The 16,115-nt window shown below is 40.1% G+C and overlaps 1 protein-coding gene across 2 annotated transcripts in view; it reads right to left on the bottom strand.

Annotated features, from left to right (window-relative positions):
* Nucleotides 1–16,115, bottom strand: part of LOC122556463 (alpha-1,3-mannosyl-glycoprotein 4-beta-N-acetylglucosaminyltransferase B-like) — a 212,644-nt gene that overhangs the window by 26,707 nt on the left and 169,822 nt on the right. For both annotated transcript variants that reach the window (XM_043703124.1, XM_043703125.1), the window contains exons 6-8: nucleotides 9,782–9,895; nucleotides 5,507–5,582; nucleotides 2,846–2,960 (exon numbers count right to left, since the gene is read on the bottom strand). In XM_043703124.1, the coding sequence (XP_043559059.1) occupies nucleotides 2,846–2,960; nucleotides 5,507–5,582; nucleotides 9,782–9,895 (305 nt within the window). The remainder of the gene's footprint in view (nucleotides 1–2,845; nucleotides 2,961–5,506; nucleotides 5,583–9,781; nucleotides 9,896–16,115) is intronic.

Raw genomic sequence — 16,115 nt, 5'->3', positions numbered from 1 at the left:
GAGATGCGTTGGGGGGCATCTTTAACCACGTGGGAAGGGAAATTGCGGTCTCTAGAGAAGGAGGCCATCTGGTGTGTTCTATGGTGGAACCGCTCCTCCTGATAGCAGATACGGCGGAGGCGGAGGAATTGGGAGTACGGGATGGCATTTTTGCAAGAGGTTGGGTGGGAAGAGGTGTAATCCAGGTGGCTCTGGGAGTCAGTGGGTTTGTAAAAAATGTCAGTGTCAAGTCGGTCGTCATTAATGAAGATGGAGAGGTCCAGGAAGGGGAGGGAGGTGTCAGAGATGGTCCAGGTAAATTTAAGGTCAGGGTGGAATGTGTTGGTGAAGTTGATGAATTGCTCAACCTCCTCGCGGGAGCACGAGGTTTTTTTTTCGAGGGGATGAAGGTGAGAGGTCAGGGAGGAGAGGGTGGAGTGTTTTTTTTCCCTCGGGGATGAACCTATTGTACTCTATGCTACTTTCTCCCCACCCCCACCCTCCTCTAGCTTATCTCTCCACGCTTCAGGCTCTCTGCCTTTATTCCTGATGAAGGGCTTTTGCCCGAAACGTCGATTTCGCTGCTCCTTGGATGCTGCCTGAACTGCTGTGCTCTTCCAGCACCACTAATCCAGAATCTGGTTTCCAGCATCTGCAGTCATTGTTTTTACCTGGAGGCCAGACCAGGTAAGGATGGAATTTTCCTTCCCTAAAAAGGACACTAGTGAACCAGTTGGGTTTTTCTGACAATCAGCAGTGGATTCATGGTGGTCATCATACTCTTAATTCCAGATTTTTATTGAATTCAAATTGCACCATCTGCCATGGTGGGATTTAAAGCCAGGTCCCCAGAACATTACCTGGGTCTCTGGATGAACAGTCCAATCATAATACCACCAGGCCATTACCTCCAATTACTTTGAACAAAAATGTTTACCAGACACTTCCTCATTGTGATCTGTGCCAAAAATTACATTGATTTTTAGAAGATAGAACTAGTGCCATACTATTTTCCACACGTGGCTTGGAGGGGAATGTTACCAAGTCAAAACAAATTTATTAATGTTATATTTCAGCAATACATAAAAAAGCAACATAAAATCACTTTGCTTGTGCTGATGAAAACAAGGCAACATTCAAGATTGTAAAGAACATAACCCAGAAGGAAATTAACTCCAAAAGGATGAAGAAATAGGAATGCTATAGAAATGATGTTGTGAGACTTTAAAGAGTAGAGAAAAGATTTACAAGGACGTTGCCAGGTTTGGAGGATTTGAGCTATAGGAAAAGGCTGAGGCTATTTTCTCTGGACCGCCAGAGGCAGAGGGGTGACCTTTTGGAGGTTCATAAGATCACAAGGAGCATGGATAGGGTGAATAATCAAGGTCTTCTTCCCCCAGAATAGGGGAATCGAAAATTAGAGGGCATAAGGCGAGAGGGGAAAGGTTTAAAAAGGACCCATGGGGCAACTTTTTCACGGAGAGCATGTATGGAATGAGCTGTCGGAGGTGGTGGTGGTGGTGGGAGGAGGCGGCTGGTACAATTCCAACATTTAAAGGTATCTGGATGGGTATATGAATAGCAAGGTTGACAGGAATATGGGCCAAATACTGGTAAATGGGATTGGACATGGCATGGACGAGTTGAACTGAAGAGTCTGTTTCCATGCTGTACATCTCTATGACTGAATAAGAAATGTCAGCAACTCTCCATTTCTGCTCTCAGATGGGGTCCACTGGGTATCACTCTCACCTCATAGTTAGAAGGTGCAAGATTAAGTCCCATTTCAAGAGTTTGAGTGCAGAATTGAGGCCAATGGTCCCAGTAAAGTACTGAGCGAGTGTCACACAGAGGGCGGTGTCACCAATCAGGTGAGATGTTACAATTAAGTTCCCATCCACTTTCAGGCAAATGCATAAGTTCTCACTGCACTATTCAAAGAAAAGCAGTGGCTTTTTCCTGGTTTTATGGCCAATACTCGTCCTGATCTAACAGAATCATAGAACAATGTGATATCTCAAACTCATTGTCAAGTCATTACCTCATTGTGGTGTTTGGGAGCTTACTGTTCACAAAATGGCTGCCACCATTACACCATTGCTACACTTTAAAGTGTGTAAAGCACTTTGGGACATCCAGAGTCCATGAAAGGAGTTACAGATAAGGGTTATTTCATTACATTTTGGACAGAACTATGTAAAAGCATTCTCTTGCGTTTCTGTTTCAATGTTGTGTGTTAATTCCTTTGGCTGGAGAGTTTAGAATCATCCAATCCCTAGAGTATGGAAATAGGCCATTTGGCCCCCACTGACCCTCTGAAGAGCATCTCACCCAGACCCACTCCCCCCATCCTATCCCTGTAAACCTGGATTTCTCATGGCTAATCCATCTAACCTGCACATCCCTGGACACTATGGGCCAATCCACTGAACTACACATTCTTGGACTTTAGATCAAGAGATAATAGTTCCAAAATAAGAAAGGTGGCCATTTAGGGCGGAGGAAACTGTATTAACTCAGAGGGTTGTGGATCTTTAGATTTCTCTACCTCAGAAGGGCTGAATGCTCTGCTGTCAACTATATTTAATACAGAGACTGAAAGGATGGGAGACAGTATAAGTTCAGCCATGATGCGATTGAATAGGAGATCATGTTTGAAGGACTCAATGGTCTACTTCTGCTCCTACTTCTTATGCCCTTATGGAAGATTTTACTTTTAATGCCTGGCGCTAAAAGTGTATTTGAAGTAGTAGATCAGGCATTGCAAGAAAGCTATTCTAAGCTTGGGTTTGTAAGTGAAATGGAAAATTCAGATGAGGCAATTCACTAATTAATTAATTTTGATAATATTCATCTGAATGTTTACCAATAAATCCCAGCTGGGAAAATTCCAGGATCATCCACTCTTCAGATGGTTGCTGCAGTGCAAAATTCTTCATTGTGCTTAAATAATTGGGTCTCACCACAATATCATCTTCCAACTAAAGGAAAGGAAGAAGAAGTTCACACTTCAGTCAATAAACTCGGATAGGTGTGATGATCAACAGCTTTTACCTGCAGGTTTAAACAGAAACTTTAGTTGCAAACGCGATTCTAACAAATTTTAAAAATCTGTTGGCCTGGATCTGTTGCAGCAACTATAAAATTCGATGTACTTCATTACACATAGATTAGATTAGATTAGATTCCCTACAGCATGGAAACAGGCCCTTTGGCCCAACAAGTCCACACTGACCCTTCAAAGAGCAACCCAGCCAGACCCATTCCCCTACCTTTACCCCTGACTAATCCACCTAACACTACGGACAATTTAGCATGGCCAATTCACCTAACCTGCACATCTTTGGACTATGGGAGGAAACTGGAGCACCTGGAGGAAACCGACAGACACGGTGAGAATGTGCAAACTCCACACAGACTGTTGCCCGAGGTGGGAATTAAAGCCAGGTCCCTGGTGCTGTGAGGCAACAGTGCTAACCACTGAGCCACCATGCCACCCACAAATGTACATATCTATTTCTGTGCAGCTTTGTGCACACAGATATCAGCCGGAAATACTTCTTCACTGGCCACTACACAACCTATTCGGGTATCACCTACAAACTTACTAACCATACCTCCCATATTTACATTCCAAATAATTTCTATAAAATGATGAAAAGCAGTGGACCCAGCACCAATCCTTCTGGTACACCGCTGGCCACAGACCTCCAGTCTGAAAAACAACCCTCCACCAGAACCCTGTTTCATACCTTCAAGCCAATTTTGTATCTAATTTGGTGGATCTCCCTGTATTCCATGTAACCTAACCTTGTTAACCAGTCTACCGTGCTGAACATTGTTGAACATCTTGCTGAAGTCCATTTCGACAAGGTCTACCACTCTGCCCTCAACAACCTTCCTTGTCATTTTCTCAAAAAATCTCACATCAAGTTAGTGACACAATTTCCCATGCACAAAGCCAAGTTGACTATCCCTAATCAGTCCTTGCTTTTCTAAATGGATGCAAATCCTATCCCTCAGAATCCCCTCGAACAACTTACCCTCCACTGATATCAGGGTCACCGGTCTATAGCTCCGTGTCTTTTTCTCACCACCATTCTCAAATAATTGCACATTAGCCAACCTCCAGTTTTTCGGCACCTCATCGTGGGTATCAATGATACAAACGTCTCAGCAAGAGGCCCAGCAATCTCTTCCCTAGCTTCCCACAAAGTTGTCACAAAATGGTTTGTCTACTGAATAATTCAAAATGCAATTCACTGGCCCACATTTGCCCAGTGACCTCATGCTGTATTCTTTTCTGCATATTTATCAAATTTTCTCATTGAAAAGAAAGCAGAACAGTCAGATGACCGTCAGAAGGTGCAAGACCGTCCTTTTTTTTTTAAAAAGAGGAAAGATGGACAAGGTAAGAACAGTCTTTATAAAAAGAAATGAAATTACAGTGGAGAAAGTTTTGTATTTGAAGAAAAGCTGCATTTATTCAAGTTGAGTTCTATTGTATTATAGTAGTATGAATCAAGTAAAATATCAATACGTAACTCAGATATCCAGCTTAAAGCTTCTGGTGAAACAACATTGATATTTTATAGGGTGTCTATGAATTTCTTCTGAAGTTTCAAGTGCTTCATTACCATGAGACTAGAAGATTATGCAGGGGGTGCATAAAATGGGCACATGTGAGACTAGCAGCAGAATTAAGCCATTCACCCCATCAAGTCTGCTCTGCCATTCAATTCTGGCTGATATGTTTATCAACCCCATTCTCCTGCCTTCTCCCTGAAACCTTTGATCCCCTTACTAAACAAGAGCTTACCAGTCCTTTTTCGCCCAGGGACCACTATCTAGAAAACATAGGCAATGACATTTCTCAGGACTTTATTGAATGTTGACAAGAGAGGAAAGGTCCAGGTAAAAATTAGGATTTTTTTTTTCTTCCATGTCTTATGATGACCTGGAATGTACTGCTGAAAAAGCAGGTAGTGAGAGAGGAAAAAAAGCACTACGACTTATATTTGAAAAATCTGCAGGGCTATGGAGTAAAAGGCAGGGGGTAGTGGGACTAAATTCTCTTTCACAGAGCTAGCACAGACACAATGGATCAGTGGTCTTCTGCTGTGTTGTTTCATTCTGATTGCTATCATCTTATTATGTACAAAAAAACGAAGTGAATTTTATAAAGGCACATAGTGAATCACATCACCGAAATACTTACAAACAGGCTCACTGGCACTTGAAGATAGTTTTCTTTGTATATGATACTGCATTAGGGTCTTGCAAAGCATTTGTCAAAAACAATGTTAATTATTAACAGTTTGATGACAACCTAATTGCTTTCTGAAACTTTTCAATGGGTAAATCAATACAGAATTGACCAAATGGTTCCTGAGAACTGTAAGCCAGCTGCTACTTGGGGCTGTGCCTGTTTCCTGCTTTGCTGTGATCAATAAACATTTTCATCCAACTAAGACAGCTTTCTCTAAAGCAGGGGTTACATAAAAAGAGCGCGTGTGAGCTATCTTACCTGTACATAATAGGTACCCTTCAATTGAGCATACATCATTAAAAAGCAATAATCCAGGTTCTGCTTTGTTCTCCATCTGAAACGAGAAGAAAATATTCCAGTCTTTCTCTTGATATTGAGATCTGCATTCTGTCTTGATGCACTGCATGAACTCCTTCCCAGAGTAGTCACAGTAAGACTACAGATTTCAACAGCAGAGAATGGCTTTGAAATATTTTGCAAAAGCCATCCAATAACTACGTCATACTCCTCCATTTCTTCTTCGATAACAAAGCAGCCCAATTATAGTAACAAGTCTCATTTACACCGTGCAGTCAACAAAACTTCAGAGTGGCATAATCAGACAAAAATAGATAATGAATTAATTCACACTGTAGTTCAGACCTACTCCGTGACCCCACAGTTGTAAGCCCAAGAGAAAATCCACTTTGCCTGACATATGGCATGAAATATTCACACCACACTCCTGCACCAAGTTACGATCATCTTGAATTACAAAACAAAGCCACTTCTCCTCTATCTTTATCGGAAACAAGTTTTACGGACTATTAACATATTTGGGGCATAATAAAATACTGCTAAATCTATCTGCCATGCAACATTTCACGCCAAAGCATTTTAGATTTGCTTAAGGATATTTTAGGACAGATGAGTAAAAACTACGCCAAATCTTAAGTTAGAAGATAGACCTTAAATGAAAAATGATGGAGAGAGGCATGTAAAGAGCACTCCAGAGCCTGGATTTAGGAAGGTCAAGGCACAGCTGCCAACAATGAAACCATGAAAATCAGGGATGGTTAAGAGGATACAACTGAAGGAGTGCAGAGCTTGCTGAAGGCTGTATGGCTGGAGGAGTTTACAAAGATTAAGGGCAATGAACAGAGGGTGAGAGTATGAAATGATTTAAATGCAAGGATGAGAATGACAGGGCACCAACTTCAGATTCAGGAAGGGAAAGTGCAGCAGATATTTATGTTACGAGTGTTTCATAAAAACTGAGACAGTGGCAGCCATAATGAGGTTCACAGATTGGAGTAAGATATTATACTGATTTCTTTCAAGCAATATAAATTGTAACTGCAAATCTATCCAGTGTAAAATCACCTTCGTCTGGTTTGTCTCTATCCCCATTTGTAACAATTTGTTGAAGATGAAAGTCTCACAACTGAGTAACAAAGCCCAAATTTCTATATAGATAAGTTTTAATTGGAATCAAAAACAAATCAGTTACATCAGAATAATTTCTGAAAGGCCATAGTTGGGACCTTAAGGTTTTCCATTTATGGAAACACAGGAACAACAGTGGGTCACTTACCCCTCAAGCCTAATCCTCCATTCAGTGGTTGATGTGTGACTGAAGTGAGCATGTCCACTTTTGTCCTATACCCCTCAATCTTTGTTAAACAAAATTCCCTAGGAGTTTCTAGTTTTGGAGACTTGTTTGAGAGGGAGGTTATGATGTCTTTTGAGCAACTGAGCTGCAAATACAGGTTGCCCAGCAGAGATCTTTTCCGTTTTTTTCAGGTTAGGGATTTCATCCAGAAGACTACACTTCTCACTAAGCCGTATAAGCCCGATACAGAGAGGTTGTTGTTACGTTCCACAATCACGCTTTTGGTTAGTGCCCTCTATAGCCTGCTGGGTGGCAGGGCCTGGCAGGATATTAACCGGTTAGGAGAGGTCTGGGAGCAAGAGCGAGAAGTGGAGATCTCTTCTGAAACATGGGAGAATACTGAAAAGATCTGTCTGTAATAGGACATGCGCTACACAGTTAAGAGTTCTGCACAGGGCTTATCTGTCACCAGACCGTCTGGCGAAGTTTAAAAAAGGGGCATCTTTACTGTGCCCCAAATGTAAAATAAGTGTAGGTATTCTTACCCATTGCTTCTGGACATACCACAGGCTTCGTGTTTACTGGAGCGCTGTGGTGTGAGAGATAGGGAGGGTATTGTGGACTGAAGTCAAAGTAGACCCGATCTCTCTCCTCTTAGGTCTACCGAATTTACCACCTTTAGACGGGCATAGGAAGAAACTATTTAATATTCTCGCATACTGTGCACGGAAGAATATTCTGATGAATTGGGTGTCTGAGAACCCACCGGGCTTGCTGGAATGACAGAAATTAATTATGGAGCACATTCCCTTGGACTTTTATTTTTACAAACATGGTGCACCATACAACAGACCATTTTTATAAGACATGGCAGTCCTACTTGAGTTATTTGGAAACAGATTTGCCAGTTGTCTTAACTAGAGCGTTTGTTTAACCAGGATAGTTAGATTTGTCAAGCCCTGGGCCCTGGAGAGAGTCTCCTGAGTTAATACAGGTATATATGCAATGCTCCCGTTTCTCTATTTGGGAGCTTTGCGCCAAGCATAGCTGTTCTGTATTTTCTGGGGTTTTTTTTGGTGTTGCTTTGCACAGTGTTAGGGTTTGTTTTGTATTAGAGGGTAGGTTAATAGTTAGGAGACAGTAGTTGTATGGTTTTTGTGTTGGTTTTCTTTTTATTATACTAATATTTGTTATTGATTGTATTTTTAAATAATTTTATATTTTTGTAAAGTTAAAAAAAAATTGCTAATAGATATATTTACAAAAAAAAAAATTCCCTTATTCTCAAATTTAACATTAGGCCACTGATATGGCATCAACTGTTGTTCATGGAAGAGAATTCCAAATGTCCTTCTGAATGAATTTCCCTCCGTCATGAGGTCAGAAGTGGGGATGTTTGCCAATGATTGAACAATGCTCAGTTTGCAATTCGTCAGACACTGAACCAATCCATATCCAAATGCAGCAAGACCTCGACATTGCTGAAAGGTTGCAATTTATATTTGTGCCATACAAATGCCTCGCAATGACCACTTCCAACAAGAGAGAATGTAACCATTACCACTTAACATTCAATGGCATTACCATTACTGAGCATTAGCATTACTTAAATCCCCTACCAACATCTTGGGGTTACCACTGACCAGAAACTGAATTGGATTAGTTATATGAATACTATGGTTACAAGAGCAAGTCAGAGGCTTGGAGCCTTTCAGTAAGTAACTCATCACGAGGTCCCAAAGCCTGTCTGTCACAAGGCACAGGTCAGGAGTGTGATGGAATATTCCCCACTTGCCTGGATGAATGCAACTCATTATTATTCTGCTTTCAGTGCTGTTGGGTCAAAATCCTGGAATTCTCTCCCTACTGACATTATGTTACCCACTGCAGCGATTGAAGAATGTAGCTTACCACCACCACCACTTTTTCAAGGGCAACTAGGGAAGAGGGGATGGGGGACACAAAAGCAAAAATTGCTCTTCTCTGTTTGCAGCCAAAAGTAAAACCTGTGCCCACTCTTGTAACATAGTCGCTAAGAAATCCAATAGGGAATGCAGGAAAAACTTTCTTAATGAGAAATTTGCTACTACAGGGAATAGCTGAGTTAATGCTACACACACATTTAAGGAGAGCTGCATAAACACAAAGGAGAAAAGAACAGAACGTTATGTTGTTTAGGATTAGATAAAGGTGGGTGGGAAGAGGCTCACATGGATTATGAACATCAGCATTGACCAGCTGCACTGTTTTTGTGCTGTTAAATACTTTGTAAGGTCACTGGAGGATTAACTCCTTGGTGTCCTAAAGGAGAACACTTTAATCACTTGTAGCCTGAGTTTCACTGCTGACTTAAAAGTTGTGTCAATCTCTATCCATAATCCTCTTGATTTTTATTGTTCAATAGTATAAAGCCTTGATCTGGTCTCTGATCAATCTGAAAAGTATCAAGAGTTAAAAAGAAAATCTTACACTGATCATTTATCTTCTTGCTGTTTGAAGGAGCCTGTGTGCACAAATTGGCTATGTATGCCTAAGCAAACAGTAGTTCTCTGTACTTCATAAAAATTCATTGGCCATGAAGTAATTTGGGACATCAAGAATATGAATGGCATGATGCAAACAAGACTTATTTTTCTTTCTTGAATTCTTGCAATGCTCCAAAATTAAAACCAATGCTAGGTACCAATCACTAGCTAAAGTTTTATTTTTGAGGTTGGGATGGCCTTGGGTCTCAACAAAATTCTTACATGATCAAGAATCCCAAAGTTAATCTAGCCGAGCGTAACTAAGGAGTGCAGGTTGAACTTTAGCCAATGGCTTCAGATATCAGTCAGTTGTATTTATATATTAGAAACTGATGCCACTGTCTCCCCCTCTCACTTGTTTACTCAAGTATACAAAGGTTGGTAACAAACACATTCTTTGGATTCAGCTGGATTTACCTGACCCGCTCTTTGGGATCACCAAATGTTTCTTTCAGATGAGAGAAATCAGGATAGTAGTTCACTGATGGGGCAATGACTTCAAGCAGGCCCGACTGAATTTCATTTGGAAATCTGTGAAGAAAAAGTTAGAACAATTAAAGGTTTGATCTACACACAAAGGATTGAAGTAGCTAATTCTGTGACACATGCCAAGAGTTGCAACTACACCAAAGGTCACAAAGTCACCCAGTCACAGAATTGAGGAAGGATTGCAATATCGTAGGAAATGTTTTATTCAGTCCTGTTCACATAAACTCCACTTTTTTTGCACTCTCCCCATATCCCCAAAACCTCTTAATTCCAAATCCATACTCTGTGTTTGAGCATTCAGATTCTCTGAGGTAGACAATTCCAAAGATTAACAAATATTTTGAGGGATGAAATTTTTCCTTGTTTCAGCATTCAATTGCTGACCCCTAATCCTGAGACTATAACCCCAGGTCCTTCAATCTCCAGCTAGGAGAAAAAGGCTTTTAGTATGGGTGGCACGGTGGTTCAGTGGTTAGCACTGCTGCCTCACAACACCAGGGTCCCAGGTTCAATTCCAGCCTCAGACGACAGTGTGTGGAGTTTGCACATTCTCCCAGTGTCTGCGTGGGTTTCCTCCCACAGTCCAAAGATGTGCAGGGCAGATGAACTAGCCATGCTAAATTGCCCATAGGTGCATTAGTCAGAGGGAAATGGGTCTGGGTGGGTTACTCCTCGGAGGGTCGTTGTGGACTTGTTGGGCTGAAGGTCAAGTCACCTAAGAATTTTATGTATTTCAACTCAACCATTTCTTATTCTCCTATACTTTATTTCACTCAATCTCTCCATAGGACAGCTCTTGCATACAGAAATCAAATTTGTAAATCACTGCACCCTCACTCAATACATCCTTTGTTTTAGGTAAGGAGACCAGAACATTATTCCCAGTTTTTATACCCATTATGTTTACACTTCAAATGGAATATAGAATCACTGGAGAAAGTCCAAAAATGGTCTAGGGATGATACTAGAATTGAAAGATGAGGATTATTGGAAAGACTGAATGGATGGAAACATTTGTCTTCAGAAAAATGGAAGCTTAGAATAGATCAGAGATGATTTAACATCAAGAATGAGTTTTGTTAAGGGAGTTGTGGAGTGTTTGTTAATTTGTGGGAAAATCCAAAATTAGGGGCCATAAATACAAGATAGGAAAGGGTTACAGATACCCTTGGAACAGGTAGAACTTGAACCTTGGCCTCCTGGTCCAGTGGTAGGGGCACTACTGCATCACAAAAGCCCATTAAGGTGGAATTCTATCAGGAGGTCAGGCTCCTTGCACTCTGGTGTAAATGCACAGGAGGTAAGCCAGTTTGGCTAGCTCACCCTTCAATTTTTTTTTTTTTTTGAGTTTATGCCCTTTAATTGGTTCAAGATGGGACCTGTTTTCAGAGAGAAGTTGCACTTCATCAAGCTGTCAGCCAAGCAAGGCTGGCAGTTCTGCATACCTACAGCACCAAACATGACCAATAGGCACTGCCAATAGTGCAAATATGGTCAAACAGGTGAAGTACTGTCACAGAACTGACATTCAGATATATGCAGGATCTCAATGCAATAATGGAATGAGACAGGATAAGGTGGATCTGGAGGGAGGAAAAACTGCGAACAGGGCCTTCAACTGACTAACAGGCATCAAGATTAAACCTTTCCCATTACCCGTTACATCACAGACGCAACAAGATGAAGCTCTTAATTCAGCATTATAGTCCACTTAAGGATCCCCATTTGGCCAAAGCCAAAGAAGCCTTTTCAACCTGTCAAAGTTGAAGAGGGGTGGGCATAGAGACACTGCCTTAATTTGCAGGTCCATCTGCCTCCTTTTCCATCCATGGGTGATTGATAAAGTTTAGATTAGATTAGATTAGATTAGATTACAGTGTGGAAACAGGCCCTTCGGCCCAACAAGTCCACAACGACCCGCCGAAGCGAAACCCACCCATACCCCTACATTTACCCCTTACCTAACACTACGGGCAATTTAGTATGACCAATTCACCTGACCCTGCACATCTTTGGACTGTGGGAGGAAACCGGAGCACCCGGAGGAAACCCATGCAGTTGAATCATTGCCACTAATACATTCATCAAGGAAGAGAGGAAATTCTTTTACTCCATGCTTAGCATACGTGAATACAAGAGACTTAAGCAAAGGAAACTACAGCACAAGAGAAAATCAAATAGAAATGTTTAATGAAAGGCTGAGATGGGGTAGATGGAATGGGAATATAAATACCATTTGAGCAGTTTCAGTGCTGTATACTCTACACTACTATCCTGTCAGGGTCATGTCAAATAAAAACCTAAGAACAATTTAAAATGTCATGCTTCCATTCAAACAGTGCTGAGAAGAGATGATGAATAATTAAACAGGAAAAATTTAGAAAAGATGATTCTTATATTTTCATTTACTTAAATTCCTAGAAAACAAAGCTATGTTTAAAATTTTTATTGTTGCAATATGAATGAGTCTTATGGAAACAGCAAATTTTCTGGACTATAACACAGGAATTCTAATTATTGGCATGTCTCAGCATCCCACATGCTGGTGCAAAGTTCAAGAAATAAACTGCTTACACTTGAAAATTTGGTGACACAGCCTTACATTCAGAAGAGCCACTTGGATCTCATGGCTCTTGAGGTCAGGAGTTGACCCTTTCTTATTGTGTTGCAACAATAAATGATAAGTGAACTAGAAACTGAAACTTGATGCCTGAATACAGATGAGCTATCGCAATCATCAGAAAGATAGACTAATCAACAATTCCAAACAAGGCTGAACAGGTTTAGTTTACAATTATTCATTCACAGTCTGACTCCTTAAACTTGAACTGAATTCAGTATCCTGGCTCATTCTGAAAGATGAGGCTTGAAAACAAAGTCCTGCCTGCCCTATGAAATAAAAACTACACATCCCATGGCACTGTTTGGAAACAGAAGCAGAGTTCTGCCAAGTATCAACATTTATCCTTCGCCAATACCACCAAAGGCAGATGATCTGACCATTGTCAATGCTTTTTGGGAGTTGTTGCACATTATTGGCTGTTGTCTTTCCCCAATTGGAATATTTCTAAAAGTGCTTCAATTTATAGAAAGGCACTTCTGCACACCCTGAGGTCATATAGGGTACTATATGTAGGTGCTAGATGTAATCAGAAAATTCTGTTTCCAAGAATAGTTTGGAGACTGGAGATTCTTTGGAGAGAAACCCATTAAAACAGAGCAGCAACAGGATTTGGCTTTTAATTAAGCATAACTGCCCACGGAAGGTTCTCAATGTGGTCAACACCAAGGGCCCTACTCCACTTCTCGAAATTGCAGACACAATGCCTGCTTTCACACCGTCTGCGACTTAAAACAATACAGGCAGTAACTGCATTAGAACACCACTCCAAGTTCCCGTCCAAGCCACACACTATCCTAACTTAGAAATGCATCACCCTTCCTTCACTGTCATTATGTCAAAATCCTTGACATTCCCAAACTGTGTGTCTATTATACCACATTGGGTGCAGTGATTCAAAAAGAGAGCTCACCATTATCTTCTTAAGGACAACTAGGATTGGCAATAAAATTTGCCCTTGGCTGAAATGACTATAGCTTGAGAATGAATGTAAAACAAAGATTTAGCTATCTCTAGCTGAAACCTCCCAGTGTTAAAACCATCAACTTCTCAAGATTACAGAGTATAAAATATCATGCTTGTTCACTAAACAGCAGAGGATAACTCCATAAGAACCTGAAATGTTTTTAAATATCATTCAGCACTCATACTAGCAGAATTTTATTGATGCATGCAGTGGAGTTGTTGTCCAAACAACTGCAAGCTATGTTTTTGTGGCTGACTGAGAATTTCACATTAAAACATCAATGATACTGATCAGACATATGAGTGATGACTTTATGAGCAAGAATAATTATGTTGAATGCGCAATTTAAGTATCAATGTTTAATGTGAAAGAAACTATTTTTTGAAAGGTTATGGGTAGGAATGGCAGAAAATATTTGAAAAATATATATTTGAGTGATTTATCACCATTTTCTAAGAAATTAGTCAATGAAATATATGAATTCGCATTATAATGAATATATTTTCTCACAAATTAGTTGGCAGAAATGTAGGACGACGGAGATAGAAGGGTATCAACCAAGTTTCCCTGGAAGAATGTGAAGAACTTGAAAGCAAAAAGTGTGAACATATGCAATGTGCCACTGAAGTGTAACCATCAAGTGTAGTACAAGAACAACAGTTGAAATTTTATTATTAGCTGATCACCTGTGGCATTGGACATATGACAGAATATGTAATCATGGATTAGCATACAGATATCTTTAAAGAAACAGGACTAGAATGCATAGCTGTTATAAAAGTAAGGTTTATTTCCTTATAGAGGTAGAGAGTATAAAAATAAGGAAATTATGCTAAACCCTAATGAATTATTAATAAGCTTAGCTGAAGTATTCAGGGTAACAATTTAGGAAGGAGTCAAGTCAGATGTGGCAGAGAATTACTAGAATGGCAGTTGGGATGAGGGATTTCAATTGATGAAGTGGGATTGGAAGAGCTGTGGTTTTTATCTTTAGAGCAGTTAAGATAAAGAGAGATTTAATGGAGGTGGTCAAGATCAGGAGAGGGCTTTGATTGTTGGTCCTTACTTTATCTTTTCCAGGGTCAGAGGATCAGCAACCAGAGATAATTGGGAGAAGAACCAGAATTAAGATGACAAAAACTGTTTTATGCAGTGAGCTCTGACGATCTGGAACACGTTGCCTGAAATATTTGTGGAGCATATTCAGTGGTGTTTTGAATGGGAATTGGTTAACTACTTGATAAGGCAATAATTGCAGGCCTATGGGAAAAGAGGAGGATAGTAGACAAATTGGATAGCTGTTTCAAAGAGTTGACACGCATTCTCAGTAAGTCAAAGTTCACCCACCTATACTGTATAATTCGAAGTGAAATAAAAAGTCAATGTTATTTAGGGGTCTGAATTTTGTGATATATAATGTTAAGGCACAGGGTAAACCCTCCTGCTTAATCTAAAACAGCAACACAGAAAAGATTTATCTCGTTTAGTAATCTGTGAAAACTCATGTGATTAAGAACTATTTAAAGTAAAAAATTAACAACATTATTTCTTAAAGTATAACAGAATAGTTAACCCAGAACTATTTACACCTCCTTTCTCTAACCTATCTTTACCTTCCCTTCTATAATACTAGTCCAATAAAACGCCCAATTAAGATTTACAGGGAAATTCATATATTAAAACCAGCCAGCGGTTGAATCTTTTCTCTCTCTCTCTTCGTTGTGATTGGCTCTCCAGGTCAATGTTGATGTTTTTCTCGAGACAGGTACCTCTCAGAGTTCTGACTAGCAGCCTACATCTGTTGGTCTTGTGGCAGTTCTCCTCCCACCTGTTCAATTTTCCTTCGTCTTATACCTCAAAGAGTAAAAGTTATTTGAAAAACAGAAACAATATAAATTTGGAAGGTGGCACTTGCGCCAGGTAAAGAAAAAAATCAGTGCGTTCTTCCTGATATATGTATCTATGATATTGATCTCAGCCTTCCTTGTGGTAGCGACATCCACATTTTCATGACAAAGTATGAAGAAGATTACAATAAATTGGATTGGATTTGTGGCGGCCTTTGACCCAGAAATGGAGGAGAAAGGAAAATTTATAACAACTTTATAAACAATTACACAAACATTTAAAAAATTGTTCAAAAAGACTTTAAGAATATATATTGTATGTAATTGGATCAATTATATTTTTTGGATAATGAGAAGAATTGTTCCATTGACTTGGCAACCCAAAACCTGAAAGCAGGACCAACAGGAAGTTGAAATACAGAGGCGATGTTGCAGAAAGTACAAAGAAAAAAAGGCAACAGCTGAACAGCAAAAGTGGCCAGCAAATTGAGTCAGAGAATTGGATTTCTGAACAGTTGGAAAGCATATTTAAGGCAGTCCCACTATTTCTTACATTTTTGATCAGCTGAAGGTCCACAACTGGACATACTGTGCAGAGGTAAAGGTAGTTCTAGTAAACCTGCTCTGTCATGACTGATGGGTGCTGAGAGTTGAGAGGTCTTGCAAATAAGTTCATCATTGATTGCACAGGGAGAGCTCTGTTTATGAAGAAGTTGTTGCCTATAGACACTGTCAACCATCAAAGGAAAGGGAGTGGAAGTCTTAAGAAATCGCTATGCTGGAAAAACTTTGTGGCTGAAATAGGTGTCATATAGACAGTGCACTGCT

This window comes from Chiloscyllium plagiosum, chromosome 14 (assembly GCF_004010195.1).
Source record: "Chiloscyllium plagiosum isolate BGI_BamShark_2017 chromosome 14, ASM401019v2, whole genome shotgun sequence".
NCBI lineage: Eukaryota > Metazoa > Chordata > Chondrichthyes > Orectolobiformes > Hemiscylliidae > Chiloscyllium > Chiloscyllium plagiosum.
This window is presented reverse-complemented; position numbering and strand designations above follow the sequence as displayed.